This window comes from Aspergillus homomorphus (genome assembly GCF_003184865.1).
Source record: "Aspergillus homomorphus CBS 101889 unplaced genomic scaffold BO97scaffold_2, whole genome shotgun sequence".
NCBI lineage: Eukaryota > Fungi > Ascomycota > Eurotiomycetes > Eurotiales > Aspergillaceae > Aspergillus > Aspergillus homomorphus.
Genome location: NW_020291888.1, coordinates 132734 through 154168, shown reverse-complemented (window position 1 = coordinate 154168; position 21435 = coordinate 132734). Strand labels below are relative to the sequence as shown.

General features: G+C 52.5%; 7 protein-coding genes across 7 annotated transcripts in view; 4 read left to right on the top strand and 3 right to left on the bottom strand.

Moving 5' to 3' along the window:
• Window positions 1–2723, top strand: part of BO97DRAFT_474734 (putative gelsolin repeat protein) — a 7158-nt gene extending 4435 nt beyond the window's left edge. The window contains exons 3-4 of the mRNA XM_025700343.1: window positions 3–1969; window positions 2033–2723. Coding sequence (XP_025555850.1) covers window positions 3–1969; window positions 2033–2279 — 2214 coding nt within the window. The 3' untranslated portion in view covers window positions 2280–2723. The remainder of the gene's footprint in view (window positions 1–2; window positions 1970–2032) is intronic.
• A 132-nt stretch (window positions 2724–2855) lies between these two features.
• BO97DRAFT_73241 (D-arabinono-1,4-lactone oxidase) lies at window positions 2856–4903 on the top strand. Its single transcript, XM_025701028.1, has one exon. It carries the CDS (start codon window positions 3014–3016, stop codon window positions 4742–4744), a length of 1731 nt encoding a protein of 576 aa, XP_025555849.1. The 5' UTR covers window positions 2856–3013; the 3' UTR covers window positions 4745–4903.
• Window positions 4904–6338: 1435 nt separating this feature from the next.
• BO97DRAFT_73332 (uncharacterized protein) lies at window positions 6339–7314 on the top strand. The gene is made up of 3 exons (XM_025701029.1): window positions 6339–6559; window positions 6629–6674; window positions 6735–7314. The coding sequence occupies exons 1-3, from the start codon at window positions 6473–6475 to the stop codon at window positions 7142–7144; spliced, it is 543 nt and encodes a 180-aa protein (XP_025555848.1). The 5' UTR covers window positions 6339–6472; the 3' UTR covers window positions 7145–7314.
• Window positions 7315–8688: 1374 nt separating this feature from the next.
• BO97DRAFT_335648 (Zn(II)2Cys6 transcription factor domain-containing protein) lies at window positions 8689–9889 on the top strand (the record flags this gene model as incomplete). Its single annotated transcript, XM_025691435.1, has 3 exons — window positions 8689–8892; window positions 8989–9086; window positions 9166–9889. The coding sequence occupies 3 exons, from the start codon at window positions 8689–8691 to the stop codon at window positions 9887–9889; spliced, it is 1026 nt and encodes a 341-aa protein (XP_025555847.1).
• Window positions 9890–10895: 1006 nt separating this feature from the next.
• BO97DRAFT_381633 (J domain-containing protein) lies at window positions 10896–13989 on the bottom strand. Its single transcript, XM_025693256.1, has 6 exons — window positions 13702–13989; window positions 13554–13638; window positions 13238–13464; window positions 12505–13162; window positions 11496–12446; window positions 10896–11428 (listed from the first exon to the last, which is right to left on the bottom strand). Exons 1-6 carry the CDS (start codon window positions 13729–13731, stop codon window positions 11253–11255), a joined length of 2127 nt encoding a protein of 708 aa, XP_025555846.1. The 5' UTR covers window positions 13732–13989; the 3' UTR covers window positions 10896–11252.
• Window positions 13990–15145: 1156 nt separating this feature from the next.
• On the bottom strand, window positions 15146–15570 carry BO97DRAFT_335767 (uncharacterized protein; the record flags this gene model as incomplete). Its single annotated transcript, XM_025691440.1, has 2 exons — window positions 15146–15176; window positions 15236–15570. The coding sequence occupies 2 exons, from the start codon at window positions 15568–15570 to the stop codon at window positions 15146–15148; spliced, it is 366 nt and encodes a 121-aa protein (XP_025555845.1).
• A 3988-nt stretch (window positions 15571–19558) lies between these two features.
• Window positions 19559–21101, bottom strand: BO97DRAFT_335007 (aminopeptidase P family protein; the record flags this gene model as incomplete). Its single annotated transcript, XM_025691418.1, has 2 exons — window positions 19559–20919; window positions 21008–21101. 2 exons carry the CDS (start codon window positions 21099–21101, stop codon window positions 19559–19561), a joined length of 1455 nt encoding a protein of 484 aa, XP_025555844.1.
• Window positions 21102–21435: the final 334 nt, after the last annotated feature.

Genomic DNA, 21435 nt, shown 5'->3' with positions numbered 1-21435 from the left:
AGCTCGCCGCAGAGAAGCTCGCCGCAGAGAAGCTCGCCGCAGAGAAGCTTGCTGAGGAGCAGAGACTGGCTGAGGAGCAACGACTCGCTGAGGAGAAGCTGGCCGAAGAGCAGAGACTCGCTGAGGAGAAACTTGCCGCGCAGAAGCTCGCCGAGGAGCAGAAGGCAGCTGAAGAGAAGAGACTAGCCGAGGAGAAACTCGCTGCGGAAAAGCTTGCAGAAGAGCAGAGACTGGCTGAGGAGAAGCTCGCTGCGGAAAGGCTTGCAGAGGAGCGGAGGCTTGCAGAGGAGAAAATCGCAGAAGCTAAGGCCGCAGAAGCGAAAGTAACAAAGGATAAGGTCACAAAGAATGAAACCGGCGACGAGGAACGTCATTCAGCGGTTTCAGAATTGGAAAGCCCCGTACTAGGCGCTTCGCATGTTGAACAATCTGTGGGTGTCTCCAGCGGCTGGCCACTTCCTGACACTGAGGTTAATTCGAATATCACATCTCAAGCAGGCACGTCCGAGCCTGTTTCGCCGATTTCTATTGAGCCGATCAAAATCAAGAAAGCCACCCCGCAATTGATCAATCAAAAGCCTCTGCCGAATCCCGACGATCGAAGCTCTGAGCCTCCAACACCGCCAAGCCAGGATGCACCTCGCGCCGAAGGAAGCAGGAGCAATAGCTTTGTTGCCAACCTACGAAGCTCTCTCCTGGGAAAGCCTCCGTTGCCACCGAAAACAGCACCGCTACCATCGACCCCTACGAGGAACGCTCCTACTCATTTTTCGTCGCCTTCCCCTTCGCCTCTGAGAACCAGCTTCAAGGAGAATCTGGGATCGACATCCCCAGCGCCGTATCAGAAACCCGCATCCTACTTTGCTGCTGTAGGAGTCAAAAACGCGTCTGCTAGAGACAAAGCTTTACCTTCACCCCCCGTTCCTCCCAAGGGATCTCGAGCCTCTGTCGATCAATTCTCCTCGCCACGATCGTCAGCCTCGCTTGTTCCTTTAGCAGATGAGTCATGGGATGCACTTTCCAGCTTCTTTAAGCCCCTACCTAAATCTAATGACCGTGTGAATGTCGACGCCCAGGTGCTGTTGGCAAAGCGTGGTGACGAGATGAAGATCCGAACATTGAAACGGCAAATATGGGAGATCACAGGCGACGGAAAGAAGCAAGATCTTCCCGTCAACCAGGAGTATATTCTGTACGAAGGTAGCATGTACTTGTGCGTGCATATGTTTGAGGCTGATGGTAACGTGCGTTCTGAGATCCACCTCTGGTGTGGTGATGATGTTCCCGATGCGGCTGTCGACGATGCCCAACCCTTCTCTCGACGAGTTGCAAAAGAGAATGGATGCAAGCTCGAGATCATCAAACAAGGCAAAGAGCCGGCCCGTTTCATTCAAGCTTTGGGCGGGATTCTCATCACCCGTCGTGGTTCTAGCTCCCGGTCCAGTTCTTCTGCTATCTTCATGCTTTGCGGACGGAAGCATCTAGGACAGATGGTGTTTGACGAAGTGAACTTCTCGCCTAGCAGCCTTTGCTCTGGCTACCCTTTCGTGATTTCCGCCATGTTTGGCAAGTTGTTTCTCTGGAAAGGGCTCGGCAGCTCTGCAGAAGAGATAGGAGCCGCTCGCCTGATTGGGATGGATCTCGGCCTCACTGGCGAGTTTGAAGAAGTAGGTGAAGGAGAGGAACCAGAGAGCTTTTTTGAAGTCTTTCCGCAGTACGAAAGGACGGCGGATGAGAAGGGTGCCAACAACTGGCGCATGAAGCCCAAGCTTGACCGGTATCGCACGCGCCTGCTTCGCGTGAACCATGAACTCGGTCAGCAACGGGCTGGTTTTTGGATGCGTCGTGCTGGTTCCCCTTCTCCAATCACTCGCCCGAACGACACTGTGCAAGAGGTAGATCCGTTCTGTCAAAAAGACATTGACGTTAAAGGAATCTATGTTCTCGACACCTACTTTGAGATTTATGTGTAAGTGATCTCTAGGAATTTTCCCAAACCATTCGAAATCACACGCTAACCCTTTGTTGACAGGATTGTGGGTGAACAAGCCTCAGCCCGCGCTGCCGAGTTCGCTTCAGCAGTCTATTTCGCGCATGAATACAGTATCCTGGCCGCCTCTTTCCAAGATCGACCATTTATCCCGAAGAGTTTTGTCTCCCTCGGCGGAATCCCAGAGAGCTGTAGCAGTGCATTCCGCAAATGGAACACGAGCTCGTGGCAAACCATTCCGCAAGTGTTTCCCTTGAACGCGGCAATCGAGGCAATTCGCAACCCCTAAACTTCCCGCCATCTCTCCTTGTTCCTCTAGTGTTAGTGGGCGTCATACCCGGATTTATCTTGATTTTTTCTCGCCTATCTTTGTTTATAGCGTCTTGCATTTAGATTGTGCATATATCGGGCTGTACAGAAATGGTGCTTGGCTACATTTTTCTGGAAGGATTTAAATGGAAGCGCGGATATAGAAAGCCTGAACGGCGGGGCTCATAGGGAATTTTGACAGCATGTATGTGTGAGAGAGGTTGTCTAAGTGTCTGTTGCATTGCTGGGTCCTTATTTGCATTCATCTTTGGCGTTTCGGAGGATAGTCCTTTGCTTACCGGTGTTCATGAGAGGATTGCTGGTTTTTCTTTGGTGCATGTATGATAATTCTGTTCTTGAGGACAGTTAGACAATTTCAATCATGGTTCACCTTATTGTGCCGTGGACATGCATTGGAATGCTCTTATCCTGACCATGGTGGGAGGGGAAGATAAGAAGAAAAAAGGTTGTTGCGATGGGCAATCGACCCACCGCGGCTCGTCATCGGCCGTCAATTTTCCCCCCGCGCTCTGATCTAATTTTCGCCGCTTGGTGTCGCTGATTTCGCCTCAGTCTTTCCTCGTTCCTTTCTCTCCCCCCTCTCTCTCTCTGCAGTGTTGAGAGACTACGTTGTCTCTCTGTATATGTCAGTATGCCTTGATTGATCTCTGATTGTTGGAGAAATTATCACCACCCACCACCACCAAGCATATCATGGACCCCGCCGTCCTTCGCGAACTTTCGCGCCTCGACCCCGCGGTGCCCTTCCGCGCCACCACCGATCATTTGCATCACACCTGGGCCAAAACATTCTTTTCACGACCGGAACTCTACGTTCGTCCTCAGTCCATCGCCGAGATCCAGAAACTAGTCACCCTCGCCCGCCACTGTCGTCGTCGCCTCGTCACCGTTGGCAGTGGTCACTCGCCCTCCGATCTGACATGCACCTCGTCCTGGCTCGTCAATCTCGATGACTTCAGCCGCGTGCTGGACGTGTCGACCGATACCGGCGTGATCACCGTACAGGCAGGAATACGCTTGAGGGATCTAGGGAAACAACTGGAGAAGCATGGCTTGACCCTGTCGAATCTGGGCAGTATCGACAGTCAGTCGATCGCGGGCGTCATCTCGACGGGCACGCATGGCAGCTCCTTGCAGCATGGTCTGATCTCCGAATGTATTCTGTCCCTGACGCTGATGCTGGCCAACGGGCAGTTGGTGCGGTGCAGTCCGACCAGTAACCCGGCCCTCTTCCGCGCCGCCCTCATCTCTCTCGGTGCGCTGGGCATCATCGTCGAGGTCACCTTGCAAGCCGAGCCCACCTTCAAGGTCGCGTGGCGGCAGACGCGCCGCAGTCTGTCGAGCGTCTTGACGGAATGGTCGACGGGGTTGTGGACAACGCATGAGTTCGTCCGCGTCTGGTGGATGCCATACGAAAAGAGCGCGGTCGTTTGGCACGCGGACAAGACCGATCTTCCGGTGCGCGCCCCGCCTAAGACGTTCTATGGGGAGACGATCGGCTATCACATCTATCACAATCTGCTGGCCCTGGCCAACTACTTCCCTCGCATCTTGCCCTGGGTCGAGTGGTTTGTTTTTGGGTTGCAGTATGGATTCAGGGATGAAACTAAGGTCACGGAAGCCGTGGAGCCGGCCCGCGAGGGACTGCTCATGAACTGTCTCTACTCGCAATTCGTCAATGAGTGGGCCCTTCCCTTGGAGAAGGGTCCCGAAGCCATCACCCGGCTTTCGGCTTGGTTGAACGGCGACGCGCAAACTGCACGGATGCCATTCTCTGTCGAGGGACTCTGGGTGCATTGCCCGATCGAAGTCAGAGTCGCCGACTCTACGCTCAATAAGAACCCCCGCCCATTCCTGGACCCCAGTTGCTCCGACGGTCCGACCCTGTATCTGAATGCAACCCTCTATCGTCCGTACCATCGGGATCCTCCCTGCACGGCTCGCTACTACGAGGCTTTCGAGTGGCTCATGCGCGAGTTGGGAGCCAGACCGCACTGGGCCAAGAACTTCGTCTCCACGCGCGATGAACTGAGGCAGCTGTACGGTGACGGCATGGGTGAATGGTTGAAGGTGCGTCAGGACGTCGACCCGGATGGCATGTTCCTGGGCGAATGGCACCACCGCAACCTGGACTTGCCTCTTGCTGAGTCAACTGCCACGGAAGAAAGTCTTCCTCTTCTCGAGCGGGAAAACGCTCGTCGGAAGGCAGGCGTCCGCGGGGCGGGCGACGGCCTAGAGTGGATCGGTGACAAGCGTTGGAAAACGAGGCAAGCTGTGTCCTTGACCCTTCTCGAAAAGGAGAAGCCATTTGTCTCGGCAGAGAGCACAGGTCTGAGTCCTCCCACGACAGCAGCGAGTGACGAGAGTTTCGACCTGCTCGCAAGCGGTGAGGCCAGCATTGTTCTTCCTGATCGCCACTTGTGATAAAAAAAAATCAGGCTAATGAGACTCGAATGGAGCAAACAGCCTATGCGCGGTAATTGTCTAGTCATGGGTGGGTTGGACGAAATGAGTAAGCCAAGGGCACTTGGTTGGCCGGTGACCGATGACCTTTGACAGTCCATGTACTTCAATGTATATTCTTTTCCATTGATTTCTTTTGTTTCCCAAATTCTTTTGATGTCTTACAGGGAATGCATGGTCATTATCCAAGCTTGTTCCTCAATGACTGAGTACAATATGCGTCTGCACCTCATCGACCCCTCCTCTGATTAGCTGCTTTCTGTTTGCTAGGTCCTGGCTATGAGCTGGCATGCGGCGAATGACAATGGACTTGGGGATGTGACCAACTCTCATCCACTAAATAATTGGGCTCATCTGAATGAAATTCGGAGTATTGGGACTCCGTCGCCTGCGTCCGGCTGTCGTCGGGAAGGCTTATCCTTTTCGACGACTGTCGGCATCTTTAGCTTCTGGGGAAAACGCACCGTATTTTGCTGTACAAATCATCATCTCCTCCATTTGGGTGGTCTATTACCGAATCTCGTAGGGGTGTTCGTGTCATACATAGTGCACGCTCGGTTGCGTGGGTGTGGTTTTTCGGCAGTGGCCAATTCGAGCCGTTCGTGCGTGTTATTAGGCTATGTATACGCCTGATGTGCGAGCTTAAGCTCTTCGCGTATAGGGCCGTATCCAAGGCGGAAGACCTTTTCTACCTTGATTGATTGCATGCCAAACGTCAGCACTTATCCTTCCTTGGCTAACCACTGATGATTCTTGCTTGCTTCGGCTGGGGATCTTACTCGATCTGGAGAGAGAGGTAAGAAAACCTGTTCGATATTATTTCTCTTTCTTTGTCTGCGAAGAAGGCTTGGCCCCATCCGAGAGCTCAAAAGAAAACAGAGATCATGCTAGTTTATGCCATGCAATGCAGGTGATACCAGGATAGGCTTCTGGCAGAGGAGTAGCATGGAGAATGAATGGCGTGCGGCGTACAGGCCTCCGTCTCTCGTCCTGAAGATCATCATGGGACCTGGTTGCTATGGCGCCCGTTTCTCGTGGAGAGGCAGAAAGAGGATTGTGTGAACAAACGGACTCTCCGAATTGAATCTCTGTTGACAGGCAGAAAGATGGAGACAAGTGGATGAAATCCCGTGGAGTGGAAACTGGAGCCCTGAGAAGTCACGTTCCTTCCCAATTGGGCTCTTTCGTTTCCGATTTCCTCCTTTCCACTTCTCCTCTTCGTCTCTTTCTCCCTCTCCCTCTCTCTTCATGTCTCCCATTTGCCTCATTTTCCTCCCTCTACCTCGTCCACTCATTCGCTTGCCCCGGTGATCTTAGCTCCATGCCGGCCAGCGTCTGCCTGATCAACGTCCAACAACTGTCAGAATTGCCAACCATCATGATTGGAAGCCGAGGCAGCTCATTGTCCTCCGCCGCTTGACTGCGCCACAACCTCGGTTCCTCTCCCTCAGAGTGACCTTGGATGGATCATGATGCACGGCCTCTTGGTTTGACTAGATGGCACAGGATTGTGACAGAAGGTTATCTCAGTTGCAGCTCAGCGTTGCTCAGCGGCCATAGGAAGCGGGGAAAACAACACCAGCGACGCAACCCAGAAGCCAGAGCACGGTGACAGGCCAGACAGACGGAGAAAATCACCGCTTCATACGAATATCTGCAGGGTGGACGGGCCTTTGCTGCAACCAGCCCATGCGGTCTGCTCGTACCCACGCAGGATCCCCGGGCCCCTCTCTTCCCCCTCTCACCAAGTGTGGCAAAGAGAGAGGGGAAAGTCTAGTCAGTAGCCCGCGGCACACATGTCCTTCCTTGCCCTATATCACAGATCCAAACTTCATAATCTTCTAGTTGATTGCTGTTGGTGGGGGAGGGGCAAGTCATGATTCAACCCTAGGTTCGAGGAAGCCCAATGTGATGGTCCCGTCTAATCAATCAACCTTGCTGACCATCACAGCCGGCAATGCAAGATACAGGTTGAAGGATCGGCAAAGCGAGAACGGGACAGACAATTCCATCGTATTCTCTTCTGTCTATGTTTCACTCCTTTACTTTCCCCTCTTTCTCTTCGCGTCATCCTGCCTGCGTTTTTCCTTTCTTTTTCCTTTGACTTTCTTTGGTGTCCACCGGACGAGGTGCACGGAATCCTACACAACATTATGCGCGGTTAATACTTTTCTGCGGAACTCGACTTGTGCGGTATTTCCCACAAAACCAGCAAGCCTGTACTCTCCAAACGATGATGCAGATATACTGAGCCGATGCCTTCTCGGTCGGCTTTTTGCAGCCTTGATGACGAACCTTGCTCCTGCTATGGTTGGCCCACGCAGGTGCTGTTCATCAGCATCTCAAAAGTTCATCAGGTGATGGCCTTAAGATATACGTTGCCAGCCTTTCTATTGTGTTATGCTACCTCCGGGCTCTTACACAGCAGAAGAACCCTACCAGGTCCTAGCATTGAAATGCCCATAGATACGGAAGGGGTGTGGGCTTAGAGGTGACGCCCCTGTTCCTTCATTAGACATGCTGCACCACTGCACTTTAAACTCGAGACGGTTAGCTCTCTTAGAACACATGAGCAGCATGCAGCGTACGCTGAGAGCGTGCAACGGAACCGACCTTCCCGCGACTGAATCCGAAGGGGCCTAGTGAGGTGACCGCTACCTATCATTTCTGTGCCTCGTCAAGTTGAGGGTTCCAGGACAAATGGTTATTTTGACAGGCGCGGGAAAGAGGAAAAATCCAGACGAAAATTACAGAAACTTGAAAAAAGCAATTGTCATCCCACGCCATTGGGTCGACTGCTGCTTGTCACCTTGGCGTAATGCTGAGCTCAGTGCGAGGCACGCGCTCATGGACAACTCGAGAGTAGTCAGAGTGTGCGATGGCGCTGGTCATCCGTGTACCAATAGCGACTGTGGAAATGTCCGATAGTCGCTCATGAGGCATAAGCTGATGATGCTGATGCCTCCTCGCCAATTTGAAACCATTTTACCCTACCGCGGTATTGTCTGGCCGTGAGCCGACTCACCGGTAACCGGTTTGGGTGCCTTTGAAACGATCGGGAGAAAATGAAATATGAGGGATAGGGAAATGATGTATGAGAACTACGGAAATCGAAGCATGATGCACGTTTGCGGCTTCAGCCAGCGGACGAGTTTCCTCCGGCACCAGATCATCTCCCAGGCTCCCACAAGCACCGCGGAAGAGAGTCAGGTTGAGCCTTGAGCCTTTGGGGGGGGCTTACTCTGCCCTTCGCTGCCCAAATGACCAGGGTCTTACCCGGTTAGTGCCGACAAGCGGTGCGGTGGCAGCGATGCGTATCCATCCCGTGGTAGCTCTGACGGCTCGGACCGTCGCCAGGCGTGATTACTGACTACTGGCGTGTCTCGCGCCAGCGAATTTTATCTGGTCACCTGTATCAACTGCCTCCGATGGGCAGAAACCCCATGGTTGCGGGGTCCCCCTGGTGTACCTGCTAGGCTACCACAGCCACAACGGCCTGAAGGACGTCGAGCGACCGGTCCGGTCAATATCGTGACAGGCTGCTTCACCACGTCACCGTCAATGTCCTGGCGATATGCATCCGCTTGGGCGGGGTCGTAATGTCGACATGCGTGCGCGGGGCTGCATTGGGATAAAAATGATATCAATAATAAACAGTATGCCTCTCAGCCTCTTCGCCCCTTGTCGATATCTCGCACCCCACCTGCTTGTTCCTCTCGAGGGACAGTCTGACATCTACTACCCCTCCCCCTCCGACTGAATTTCGCGGTGCTATCGATTAGTCAGGCCTCATATCAAAATTATCATATCAAACCCCTCCTGCCACCCTGTTCTTTGGTGGGCGCTCAATTGCTTTTGACTCTACTGTGGATGACTTGCCTACGTCTTATCATTTCGTTGTAAAGATGTCTCGTCAACCCAAGCTGCGACCCAAGTCTTACATCCCTGGCTATCCAGATGCCATGTACAATCTTGCGGCGGTAGCCTCTTTATCGCAGCTTGAGTCTCGCGTGGGGTTGACGGACGAGAAACATGACCAGCGCGTCTTTCGAGTCAAGCGCAAACATGTGCTGAAAGCATGCGATCGTTGCAGAGTCAAGAAGACCAAGGTTTGTGAAGCATTGGTTGTTCCTAAATTTCTGTGTACATCTTTCTCAGCCCATAGCACGATCTCGTGGTCTGCGGTGATACTCATGAGATGCTAGTGTGATGGGAAGCAACCATGCAACCGCTGTTCAGCGTATAACCATCCATGTCTCTTTCGGGAGAGGAAGGCTACGCAGACCAAAGTATACTCGCGAGGGTACGTGTGCGGTGCATTCCTTACGGTGATCGGCCTTTGGAGTTCACCAGGACTGATCGGCTAACTGATATATGGCTAGATTCGTTGAGATGCTTGAATCGCACCATTCACTGGTGGTGAAAGCACTTCAACGGCTCTACAAGCTCTGTGTCAACAAGGAGGACTTCCCCGGGGAGCCACTGCAGGATGCACCCGACGGCTATCCTCTGACGCACGCTATCCTGGACCGTCTAGGTTTGATCAAACAAGCCGAGGAAAATGCGGACGAGCCCGAGGAAGAATCGGAAGACCTTCAGTACTTGCGATTCCTTTCCACCTCCACTGATAGTAGCGCCACAACAGATCCATCACCGGAGCCTGCGACCCCTCCTGAGCCCTCGCCGACCGAGTGCAGTCCCATTCTTCATTCGCCCAAACGCAGCGAATCGTGGAGATGGGACATGCAGCCGGTTCAGGACGTCCACCTAGGACAGTATCAGAGCTATCATCAACACACCGGGTACCATGCCATAGCCGTTCCGCGGCCACACTCGGACTCTACGGCCCTTGCAAGCGAAATGAATTGTTCTGATACCGGGTCATCAGTGCCTGCTCATGAGCAGCCGTGCTACTACTACATCAATACCGACTGTGGTGGGGACTCCACCAAGAACCCCGGCCTGCCGGTCGGCTTGGTGCCGCAACAACCTGTAACTGGGCCCGGCATGCCTGTGACCTTGATGGGTGATTATGCTTTGCACATTCCCGAACAGCACGCTATCTATCCACCTCTTGCGACCAACTGGTCGTATCATTGTGGTTAGCTATGGCGGATACATGTAGAGTCTGGGCATTGTGGCCTTCACGTCACTTTCCTTCCGTCCACTTTCTTTCCTGTCTGTCAACTCCCCGACCTTCGTACTAGCGTACACTGTCCATCTCATGATGTAACTACACAGATACAGGGTGACAGCCACTCTGCCCATCATTGGTTCCCCTTGATTATGTTTCTTTGTCTATATTGATCTTTAGCATGGTGTTTCCGATCACGTTTTACATACCCAAAGGCATTTGCTATCACTACAACGCTTTATGATTATACTCTCTAACGACCACAGGAATACTCTTCTTTCTGGCTACGTGACTAACTGTATCCAAGCTTGGCAAAACGGTCTACAGTACTACACTTCTTCTACCTTATTATTTGGGCAGAAACTACTGGGAATATAGCCGCAGCATTCATTTTTTGAAATCGACAGATTACACTACCCCAGGGTTTTTTTTTCTTCCCTTCCCGCACGAAGACTGTGCCACGCATTCTGTGTCTACCATAATGATGGGTGGCCTACCCCCGCAGGAGCCATACATACATGCTCCCCGCAACACAGACTAGAGACAATGAACCTTGTCTGCCCACTTCTGAATCTATCCAAGATCTAATGACTACAGGATACTGAGGCGGAAGCTGGAACCGGTGGACTCCAAGGTTATACTTGTAGTCGCTACACAAGGAGAGGGAGCTGATGGAGAGGAACCGGAAGGAAACGATACAAATTGAATGGTCGGACAATGGTCGCAGTATATAGCGACTTTGATTAGTAGTAGAGCAATTGAACAGACGAGGTACAAGCTAAGCGAGCTACCGATTATAGTATGCATACAAACTATTTACCCTTCAGGTACGCACCACTCAGTAAGTAGTTGACATGTTCGAACGGACTATCCCAAGTAACTATTCCCAGATATCAAAGACAATTTAATACAAGTCCGACAACCATTTAGCAAGCAAGCAAAGCAGCAACTGAAAAGTGAAAATGAGGTAGGTATATTGTTTATGGTAGGAGCTAAATGAGAAATAAAAAAGATATAAAAAAAAAAAAAAAAGGGAATCGGGTCCCCCTCCTCCGCGCCTTTCCCCCTTTCCCACTTTCTCAAACAAAACAAAGACAAGAGAACCAGCAAAGGAAAGGGTAAGTTAAGGTATCATAGACTTTCTCTTTTCTTTTTCTTTTTCTCTTTACTTCTGGTCGTTCACATACACGGAGAGAGAGAGAGAGGGCGAAAGAGGGGTTATACTTTGTTTCATTTCCCTATGCGAAACCCCCATTCTGGGCCCACCAAACAATGGGACTCACGCCCACAACGATTCCTCTATCCCACACCCATTCACTATCCACCTTATCAACTTCAATCGTCATCATCGTCAATATCCGTCTCCGTGTTCGTGTCGCTTGTATCGCCTGCGTCGCCGTCGGTGTCGCTCTCCTCTTCTTCGCTGGAGTCAGCGGCGGCGGAGGACTTCTTGGTTTTCTTCTTGGGGGGTTGGCCTGTTTTCAGGGCTTGCATTTGGCCGGCTATTGAGTCTGTGGGTTTAATTGTGTTAGGTTTTTGGTGTTTTTTGGGGGGGGAAGGGGGAGGAAGAGGTCGTACCCTCATCAGGCTCACTGATATCGTCCTCCTCATCCAAGGCGGCGGCCTTGGCGGGGTCGTCGATGTGCAGGGTGATTTCCAGTTTGGTGTCGAGACCCAGGTAGCTGTCGCAGAGCAGGTGCATGACGAAGGTGAAGTCGCCGACCTGGGGCGGGGCTTGGAACTGCATTTTGAGGGTCTGGACGTTGAAGGTGGGCTGGCCGGTGGCCGGGTCGAAGAGCGGCTGGTCGAAGGTGGTGAAGGTGAAGGGCGGCACGGCCATCTTGCCCTGCTTGGCGTCGGCCAGGAAGACGTGCCAGCGCGGCGAGTGGTCGCGGGCGAGGTAAGGGGCGTGCGCGAGCGGCGGCTGCACCGGTTCGGACTTGGCCTCCTCGACGACGACCTTCTGGCCGTTGACCATCTTGGTCTTCTTGCTGCGCGCGGATTTGCGACCCATCACTGCGTCCAGGTCGTCCTCGTCCGGGTCGATGTCCTCGAGGTCGGCGGGCGATGGGGTCGGCACGTTGGTCGATCCCGGCGGGATGAAGCGCGCTTTCACGACCAGTTGTACCAGGCTGCTTGGGGTGATCACCTTCTCGCCCATCACCTTGAAGAAGGCCCGCGACACATCTAGGACCGGGAGCTGCTTCGCCACGTTGATCGCCGTCGTGTACTGCTTCTCGCTCAGGAGACCGGCGCCCACCGTGAGGCGGTAGCGCTCAGCTTCGGGCAGGGACATGAACTTTTGCACGCTGAAGTGTTCCTTGCTGTCGGCGCCTTCGATCGTCCGAATGAGTTCCGGCGTGAAGTGCGGCAGTTGGAGGAGCGGGGACGAGCCGGGCGCGACGGCCTGGATGAGGTGCTGGGCTGTGCGGAAGGACCCGAGGATCGGGCGGAGGTTGCCAAAGGCGAGGGCAATGGCCGTGAAGGCCTCGTTCAGTGAGAGGGCGATGGGAGCGGCTTCGTATTTTTCTGGATCGGGTGAGTGGGTTGGGGCGGTTATGGAGCAGATTGACAGGGTTTCACTTACCTCCGTTGAGCGTGGCGTCTTCGAGGTCAACGCGGCCGAGGTAGGCCCAAAGCAATGCCAGCGCCTTCCGTCGGCTCGAATCGTCAAGTCCCTTGATGAACTCGCGGTCCTCGGGAGTCAGGTAAGAGGAATCTTCCGCCAAGACCTTCTTCTCCAGCTTCGCCAATCCAGCATCGGACCGAGGTCCTTGCAGCATTTCCATGAACTCGTCGCCAGAGGACAGCGCATTGATGATCCCGCCATCGGTGATGTCGTCTCTGTATTCCCGGAAGATGTTGCCAGCACTTGCGACGAGGACGCGCTCCTTGGTGTAACGCTGAGAGCCGTACCACCAGCGGCCGACGATGTAGGGGAGGAGCACGCCAAGCAGAGCACCGTAGACCAGCAGGGTGTACTTGGAGTTACCCTCGGAGACAATGAACGTGGGGAGGGCAATGCCGATGCTCATGCTCTGCTTGCCGTCCGGGTGGCCGTACTGGATGTAGTTGTTGCGGACCTCCTCGTCGGTCAACGCCTTGTAGGCCTTGGTGAGCTCGACGAAGCGCTCGTTGAGCATCTCCATCGTCTCATTCTTGGCCGGGTCGGGGCGGATCTTGTCGGGGTGGTAGACCAGCGACAGACGCTTGTAGTGTCTAGAGATCGCTTTCTCGTCGGCGCTCTGCAAACAACCCCCACGAGTTAACACCTTTCACGTCTCTTCTCCGGAAAAAGTACAAGTCCCCGAATTACTCACCCGCGAAATACCCAGAATGTCGTACGGATCCCAGATCTTGGGTACTGTTCGTGCAGTGACGACGATCAGATAGGCCATCCACGCCATGACCGCGTAGCCAACCACGACGGTGACGATGCGCTTGATCCGACGTTCCTTGCGCAGACGCTTGCGCTTCTGCGCCTCCACGAGATCGCCATGTTCGGGCTTGAAGTCCGACTTTATCCGCGGGGCGGTGTTTTCCAGACCTAAACGAACAGCTCCTGTATCAGTATCCGGAGCTCACCACGAGATGCACGACAGGAGGCCGGTTGTGGCCAGCTAATTAACTACTCACCCTTGCTCGGCCGGAGGAGATTGTATGTTAGAGGAAGAGTGACGAGACTCGTCAGGGTGAGGACGAAGAACGGGAAAAATTGTCCCTAACGCAGATCGATACAGATCAGCTTCCACTCCAGCCTGTGAGCTTCCGGGGCACCACCTACCTTGTCGTCATAATTGTAGTCTGTCGACATGGTGCGATAGTTTTATAGTGGACACGGTCGCCCGCAGCGGGCAGGACGAGGAACAAAGCGTGCAGCTCCTGGGCACACCGGATATGTAACAGTAAGTCGAATTATGTCCGATAATGGGGGTGTGGGTGAGAAAGAAACAGGGATTAAGTTGTTGAGCTGGGGATCATGATCTCCCTTCAGGTCAACAGTAAAGGAGTGTGTCGTAGTAGTGAAAGAAGAAGAAGAGGAGGAGGGAGAAGTTGATCACGACGGAGCATGTCCCGAATGATTATTATCGTATCGGCGCTGGTCGTGCCTTGTGATCGACCGTGTCCTTTCCAGGGCGGCGGAGGGTGTCACCGCCTTCCACATCTAGCATTCAGGGTCAAGCCTCATTTTACCTCATTTTAGGTTAATTCTTCCTACTTGAGTCAAGCCACGGAACTCAGCCTTTATTTCTACCAACTACTTGACCACCGAATTTACTCAATTGGTTGTGGAGGGCCATAAAATAAATGTAGAAATATTCTTAATTGATTTCGTGTACAGTGCCTCTGGAGGCCATCTAGTACACCTCTAACGTTCTATCTACCAGGGAGTCGATATCTCCGATCTCCGGTCCTGAAATAGGCATACAACAAGCATACATGTTCGAGCTTCATTTCATCATAAAACTGATTAACCCTTTTTGTTGAACCTCCATTTTAGATGAAACATCTTGTTTTTAAAACGCCAGCTCAAAACACTTTTGATCCAGCTGTCATGTCCTCATATAGTTCGAGCATCAGGGGGCCCCAGCACTGAGGAAAAGGTGTGAGAATGGGAGAAGATTCGCACAAGACTGTGTAGACGGAGGTGCATAGGAAGCAATCTTCCGCGTCAAGAACAAGCCCACCAGCTGCAAAGGGGGGAACTCAAGCATCGCGATCAAGGATTCTTAACCGGGACACGAACTCAACCCACCCGCAAAATGGAAAAGCAAGGCCCTTGGCGCTGTAAGACACCCGCTGCTCTCGACGTCGTACAGTCTTGCGGGGAGTTGTCTCCAAACCAGGTTTCAGATGGCCAGGCCGTTCAAAAGACCAATCCAGATCGAATTTGCTGAGTCGATCCTTCATTGCTACAAGTCATTGGCCTGGGTAGTATCCAGTGAAATCTGGCTTCTCGTGTCCTCTCGGGAGGCTGGTGGGAGTTTGTTGGCTGGCTTCCGTCCCTGCTGATGTCGTCGAGTGTGATGTGACCGCGAAGGATGGAAACAGCCCGGTGGCCCGAGGATCGGAATTGTTGATGGAATCTTCCAGATCCGTGCCATTGGGGATGCCCGTTGGGATTAATTTTTCGTTCTTTTGGTTTTTGTTTTTCCACCGTCTGATTGACACTTCTTTATATTGTTGCTTTGCAAAGAAAAAGGCCGACGATTCCTGGTTCATGCAAGTCATCCAGGTAATGCGTTTAGAGACTGTGGACTAAAATAGCATGAGTCAGCGTTGAGAGTCTTCAGTTTGCTGAGGACAGAACAACTCACCAGTCGATGTAATCGAGTCCACCAAAATACTCCAGCATCCGATAGCATAGGCCCACATCGTCACCGGGCTCACCACCAAAGAGTCGGCACTGCTCCGCCTCCAGATTGGAGGTTTCCAGCCTCATCATGCGATCGCGGTTCTGCCATGTTATATTCCCATAGTGCCAGGTTGGGGCGGGGGGTTCATGGCAGTCGAAGGCCGCAGGGAGGACTGAATTGGTAGGTCGGGTGAAAGCTTCGTTGGGAGCGATTTGAATGTGATTGTTGTGGATGCTGCTACTGCTGCGGTTTCGAGAGCGCGGACGGGTGCGACGTCGATTGTGCCTCTGGCCCATTCTCTAACAGTTCGACTTTTCGGAGGTAGGAGGGGGTTGTTTGTGTTGAAGTATTTTGTTGTTGGTGTTGGTGTTGTTCGTGTTGGCGGGGGAAGATAAAGCAGGCGAGGTTTAAATAGACAAACAACCACCCACCACAAACAGCGGAGCACTGTTCCGGAATAGCTTTTTATTTATCAAACGGTAAGGAAAGGAGTGACCATCATCCCGGGGAAGGATGAGATGAGGTAAAGAAGGAGAGGGGAAGAGAGGGGGGAAGATCAGGAGATCGAAGATGCGGCACTACAGTATATATAGTTCATAGTTGATACAGTATGACTTGACTCCGGCTGGTTTTGCCGAAGGAGTGTTGGGCGGTGGTGTGACTCACTAAAACACTTAAGGTTACGGAGGCATAGCAAATGAGCAGGGAAAAGAAAAAAAAAAAAAGAAATAAAGGAAAAGGGAAAAAGAAAATCTTCACATCCGGCTTCAGGACCCACAACTGTCTTTCTTCTCCCCCCTAACAAAAAAAACAACTCCACACTGATGCAGACGTGATTGCAACAGTCTAGAAGCAGCAATGTTGAAATTTGAGCTAATGTCCACCCTGAATTGCGTAGTTGGGTGGTTCCCTTTCATTCTTCTGGCCCTGCGGAGGATCCAAGGGTTGACTCCGCAGAGTTAGGGCTCATTGAAATTTTTTCTCTCTTTTACTCCTGAGTCACCTCACCAGGTCCCAGTAGGAGGTCTTAGGTCAGATCAACTATTATTTTGGGATTCTGATGTGCTAATCCACACTTCTCATTATTCAACCACAATCAAAGTTTTTGGGACTTCGACAAAGACCAGAGTGTTCCACCTCTTTCTCGGCCTGACTGCACTTGACGGCCTGACAAAGCTACAGACAACAAGTAGTTCACTACCCAATTGACTTGTTGTCTTCCCAGCCATGTCAACGGGGGACCACAGCTGGGGTAAGAAAAGGGAAATAATTCTGTTTATAGTAATTACTGTATAAAGATACTTTGAAACCTGAGAATCAGGAGACACGGTAGCAGCAAAATAAACACAAAGCCGCATGGAAATTAACCAATGGACGTGTGGTCTGACGCCATGCAGCAAGCCAACACAAACTGATGCTGCAGGCCCGGATCCTCCCTCTCGGGCCCGGGACCAGACAAGAAAAAACCATCTGCCATTTGAGGCTCTGACAATACCGTACACGCCCTGAGGTCCTAGTCCGCTGCTAAAACCGGTGGCAATCGAGTGGGTGTCGTAACGGGCCGAGCGGATAACGAGATTTTATGACGCAGTCCGTAGCAAGTAAATTTGCTCATGCCAGTCAGTCAGTCAGTCCGTTCAGTGACTGACAACATCCAACTACGGCTGGTTCGGCATGCATCGCAACTACGGGCGATATCGGGTTCGGGGCTTCCTGTCCAGAGTCCGCAGGAGTGCCCTTTGTTCCGTGAACTCCAGGAAATCCCTACCTTCTCCGTTTCATAGTACGAGGTGTGGGATGGGGATTTGTGGATTCTACTTCAACAAAGGGCGCCCAAGAGTCTTGGTGTCCTTAATGGTCCTTTGTTATTTCGGGATCGACGTGGTGGTTTTCTTTGTGGATACGCTCGTGAATTGGGAGCTCATCGCCGTTGTCGGAGTTGGACAGGGTTCAATAGTTTCGATAGTTATTGCCCAATGTAGCTTCCTAATTGTGTGATGGGGACCTGGAGGATTGGACTCTATAGTGCCGTTGGATGCTCAATACTCCGTACAGTACTTCGGTAGGGTTAGACGGATGGCAGAATGCAGGATGCAATGCTTCTGCGAATTGAATATACAGTACAGTACATACTATCCCAGGCGAATTGGATATGCAGGACGTCGACTTTCCAAACGTGCTACCTTGAACAAACAACTAGTATCTTGATATTTCCAGGCCCACAGCGAAAAGTGCCAGCCAGGTAGGGCCATCTGGTTGCTTGGGTTTTCTCCACGGTATCGAGGTGCATACTACGCTTAGCTTCCATCTGACCTACTCACCCCCATGCTATACTTCTCGCAACTCAACACCATTAGGGCCAGCTCATAGGTAGCAATCCGTGGTGCACTCCTGTATAAGCAATCAGCCCTCAGACCAGCATGCTGAGGTATAATTTACTCAAGCACCGAGTTTACTCCGTCTGCAGAGTCTGCAGCCTGCAGCCTGCAGACGCCCCCTGGTCCTCTTGTTACCTACCCAGCGACTCACAGCCTGCAGCGTCGCAGAGATTGAAAATATACCACCATGATGATGTAGCTACCTCCCCACGCCTTTTCCATGATTTCAAAATTGGGTCAAATCCACCTCGACCCATGAAGTCGACACCACGTAGAAGGAAGGAGTAAACAAGAAACGGAGTGCAGTCCGTGAAGCAACCAAGCAATGTATCTGTAACTAAGAAAATTCTGCCGTTGTCGTGGCACAAATCTCACTATGACACATGTTCAACCGTTCGTAGCCGAGAAGCCCTTGACTGGAAAGCCCTACAATCACTTACTTCTCTTTCATACACTACTACAGGCTGAGTGCGGTCGCATTAGTATCGTGGGGGTGTTGTTGGGCTTATTTCTTTTGTTATGTCTTATCCTTCGGGTTGGGTTTATGCAATGCCGGGAGATACACTGTATATCCATCCGTCTAAATATTGGCTGTCGATACTGATTATCATAAGTAGTAGCAATGGGATCAGCCACTTTCACCACTCTCCAGCCTGTACATCTGAAGTGAATAGAGAGCGAAGTTTGCTTTCTTTCTTTTTCTTTCTTTATTGAGCTCGCATTGAGATACGTGTCATTGAGCGCCCCCTTTGACAATCAAATATAGTCAACTTGAACATACCCCCGCAAAGAGTGACCACTCGACCTACAGTCCAAGCCGGGGAGACCTGACCTGATCCAGACAGACGTACGGAGTACCTAGTAGTACAACACCATTTCCCACTTTTTACTGGTGCCGGTAGTGGTGTAGTGTAACGCATCAACATCCTTCCCTCACATCAGTACGGAGTATTCAGCACAGCAAACGAAGCAAGCAAGCCGTCCGAATCATCATTGAGCTCACTGCCCACTGCCCACATAAACCCACCCATCCACCTCCCCCTTTCATGGAGACAGCAAGCCAAGCAGCATGCACCCTGCACTTCCACCGTTGAGCGATTCCTTTTTCCTTTCCTTTCATTTCGACCGTAAGTCGTACCCTAGGTCCGTAGCACAAAATCAATTTCTGCGCAACCGAGACTGTGCCTGGCTCTGGACTTTCATTGTGGAGTGGAGACGGAGCGGAGCGGGTTCGGAAAGATCGTGAAGGCTCTAGTGCTGTCTTGCCCTGGTCTCGGGAACCGGGGATAGGGGAGGGCATGGTTATTCGCGGCATTGCAGCTCTGGGTCTAGATTGGGATAGATAAATAATGAAGGGAATGGGACTTGGACTGGGTCTTTTGCCAAGTTTCATGCATGGGGTTCGCTTCGGGCTTTTGGGGTGTGGGTTTGCGTGGGATTGTTGTTGTTATCCTACCGGTATATCTCTCTCAGGGGGTTGTTGTGTTACCTTGTTGGTACTGTACTTTGAGGGGTTTGGGGGCTGGGTGTAGAGGACTTAGGTATGTGAGGTATAGCTTGAGGGAGAATTGTTTAGGGATATGATGTTTGGTACGGGCTGGTTGTCTAATTCGACAGATGGTTGAGGCAGGTTTTACCTATGGGCCTGAAGATAAGGAAGGCTACGATGGTACCTGGTTATAGGAGGGACAAAAAAACACGCAACAGCGCCATATCTCCAGCACCATTGGCATCCGCCCATATTATTTTCTCTGACTGGTCATAACGATTCACACATATGCCAGAAGGTCTAGACTGTCTGTCCACATTCAATCAAAACTGTGAAACACGGGCAACAATCCCGCCAAGCAACCCAGGATAAGCCTGCTCCAAGCAGTCCAGATGGAATTGACGGCTGGCGCCCCGGCTAATTGTCGATCCCGCGACGGATGATCTCCAGCATTGCCTTCCCTTTTGGCGCCGTCGTCAGGTTCTCGTATCCCGTCCTCGTCACCAGGATGTCGTCCTCGATGCGCACCCCACCGACGGGGATATACTTCACCGCTTCGACGAAGTCGATGTAGCGCGCGAGCGGTTGCTTCTGAGCGTTGGCCAACGCCAGCTGCGAGAAGTAAATGCCGGGCTCGACCGTCACCACCATGCCTTCCTCCAGCACCGGAAACGACAGGTTGGTGGGCGGCACCAAGTCACGTCTTCCCCGCCGCTGGCCCTGCGCCGTAATTGGCTTCTCCGAGACGTCGTGGACCTCCAGTCCTACGTGGTGTCCCAGTCCGTGGGGGAAGAAGACTGCCGACGCCCCCGATTGACGGATCTCCTCTACGGTGCCAGACTTGAGTACGCCAAGCCGTTGCAACCCTTCAATGGCGATGTCGTGGGCCAGGGTCTGTAAGTCCCGAAACCGCACCCCCTGTTTGATTCGCCTGATACATTCCTCTTGCATCTTCTCTACGAGTTGATAGATGTCGCGAGCGTACGCACTGGGCCAGTCCGCGCCCAGCGGAAAGGTCCGGGTGACGTCGCTCGCATAGCACTCCCATTCCGCCCCCGCATCTAGACAGACCAGCTGTCGTCCCTTGAGAGGTTCGTTGTTCTTGATATAGTGGAGGGTGGCGGCGTTGGGGCCCGAACCGGCGATGATCTCGTACGCTTGGTTCTTCGCGCCATGGGACACGCATGTGTCCAGAAATAGACCCTCGATCTGCGCCTCGTTGGTCATCTTGTGGATTTTCTCTAGCACATTCCGATGCGCCAGACCGGAAATAATGTTGGCCTGGCGGATTAATTGGATTTCGTGGTCGTCCTTGATCACTCGAGCCGCATCCATCGCAGGGAGAAGGCACTCATCGTCTACTCGAAGCTTAATGTCTGGTAGCTCGGGTTGCTGGCTTGTATGGAGAACATACACGGGCGTGGTGTCGTTGTACTCTTTGGCCCAAGACGTAATATCGCTGTTCAGGGAGGCGTAGTAGCGTACTCTGTCTACATCGAACCGCCGTTGAGCCTCATCGGCGGTCAGGGTCGGGCCCATCCAAATCGCCCGGTGCAGATCGAAGTCGGGAACATAGAGAATCAACAAATCTTTCTTGATGTCGTAGGTCAGGAAGCAATCGGGCTCGTCGACTCCGCCGAGGTAGTAGAAGTAGCGTCTCTGTCGGAAGGTCCGTGGTTGATCGGAATCGCCCCAGTTGACTGTTGGCGTGCCGGCCAGATAGATAAGACCGCTGGAAACCCCCAGCTTCGTCGCGACCCTACGCGCATGCTGCTTGGCTGCGCGGATTGTCAGTCAGCTTTGAACATGCGTCCACAAAGCAAAAAAGGAGGAAGAGTATTTCAGCAATTGAACTTCGAGGCATACCTGGATATTTGTCGAACTCGTTGCCCTTCACGGACCAACGGACATTGCAGACATTCAGGTCGGAGACAAGCTCCGGGCGGAGTGAGACACGCATCGCTGGGTATTTCAGATACTAAACCAAAATGTGATGACTGGATCGTATAGGCCGGCTGGGAGAAAGGACCGTGAAGGAGGGATAGGCTCGCACTGTGAATCAGCGCAGGAGGAAGGGAACAAACCACGACAATGGAGACAAGTGGAGCCGGAGAAGAAGGAGGGAGATAAGCTGCCTGGCATTGATTGTGTTCGGTCCCTGAAGGGTCGGAGGAGAAGAGGAGTCGAGGGCGGGCGATTAGTCCTTACGCGCCAGACGGAGCCGATACACGATCGCTACCCGCAATGGCCCAAGATTGACTGCGGGCTATCCCGTAAGTGTACCGTATCTTACC

Excerpts from the sequence above, each read along its gene's own strand:
- BO97DRAFT_73241 (XM_025701028.1), top strand. The coding sequence starts at position 3,014 with ATGGACCCCGCCGTCCTTCGCGAACTTTCGCGCCTCGACCCCGCGGTG.
- BO97DRAFT_73332 (XM_025701029.1), top strand. The coding sequence starts at position 6,473 with ATGCGGTCTGCTCGTACCCACGCAGGATCCCCGGGCCCCTCTCTTCCC. Across the intron at positions 6,560-6,628 it reads AAGAGAGAGGGGAAAGTCTA|TTGATTGCTGTTGGTGGGGG; the intron begins GTCAGTAGCCCG and ends ATAATCTTCTAG. Across the intron at positions 6,675-6,734 it reads AAGTCATGATTCAACCCTAG|CCGGCAATGCAAGATACAGG; the intron begins GTTCGAGGAAGC and ends TGACCATCACAG.
- BO97DRAFT_381633 (XM_025693256.1), bottom strand. The coding sequence starts at position 13,731 with ATGTCGACAGACTACAATTATGACGACAAG. Across the intron at positions 13,163-13,237 it reads ACATTCTGGGTATTTCGCGG|AGCGCCGACGAGAAAGCGAT; the intron begins GTGAGTAATTCG and ends GGTTGTTTGCAG. Across the intron at positions 12,447-12,504 it reads AGACGCCACGCTCAACGGAG|AAAAATACGAAGCCGCTCCC; the intron begins GTAAGTGAAACC and ends CACCCGATCCAG.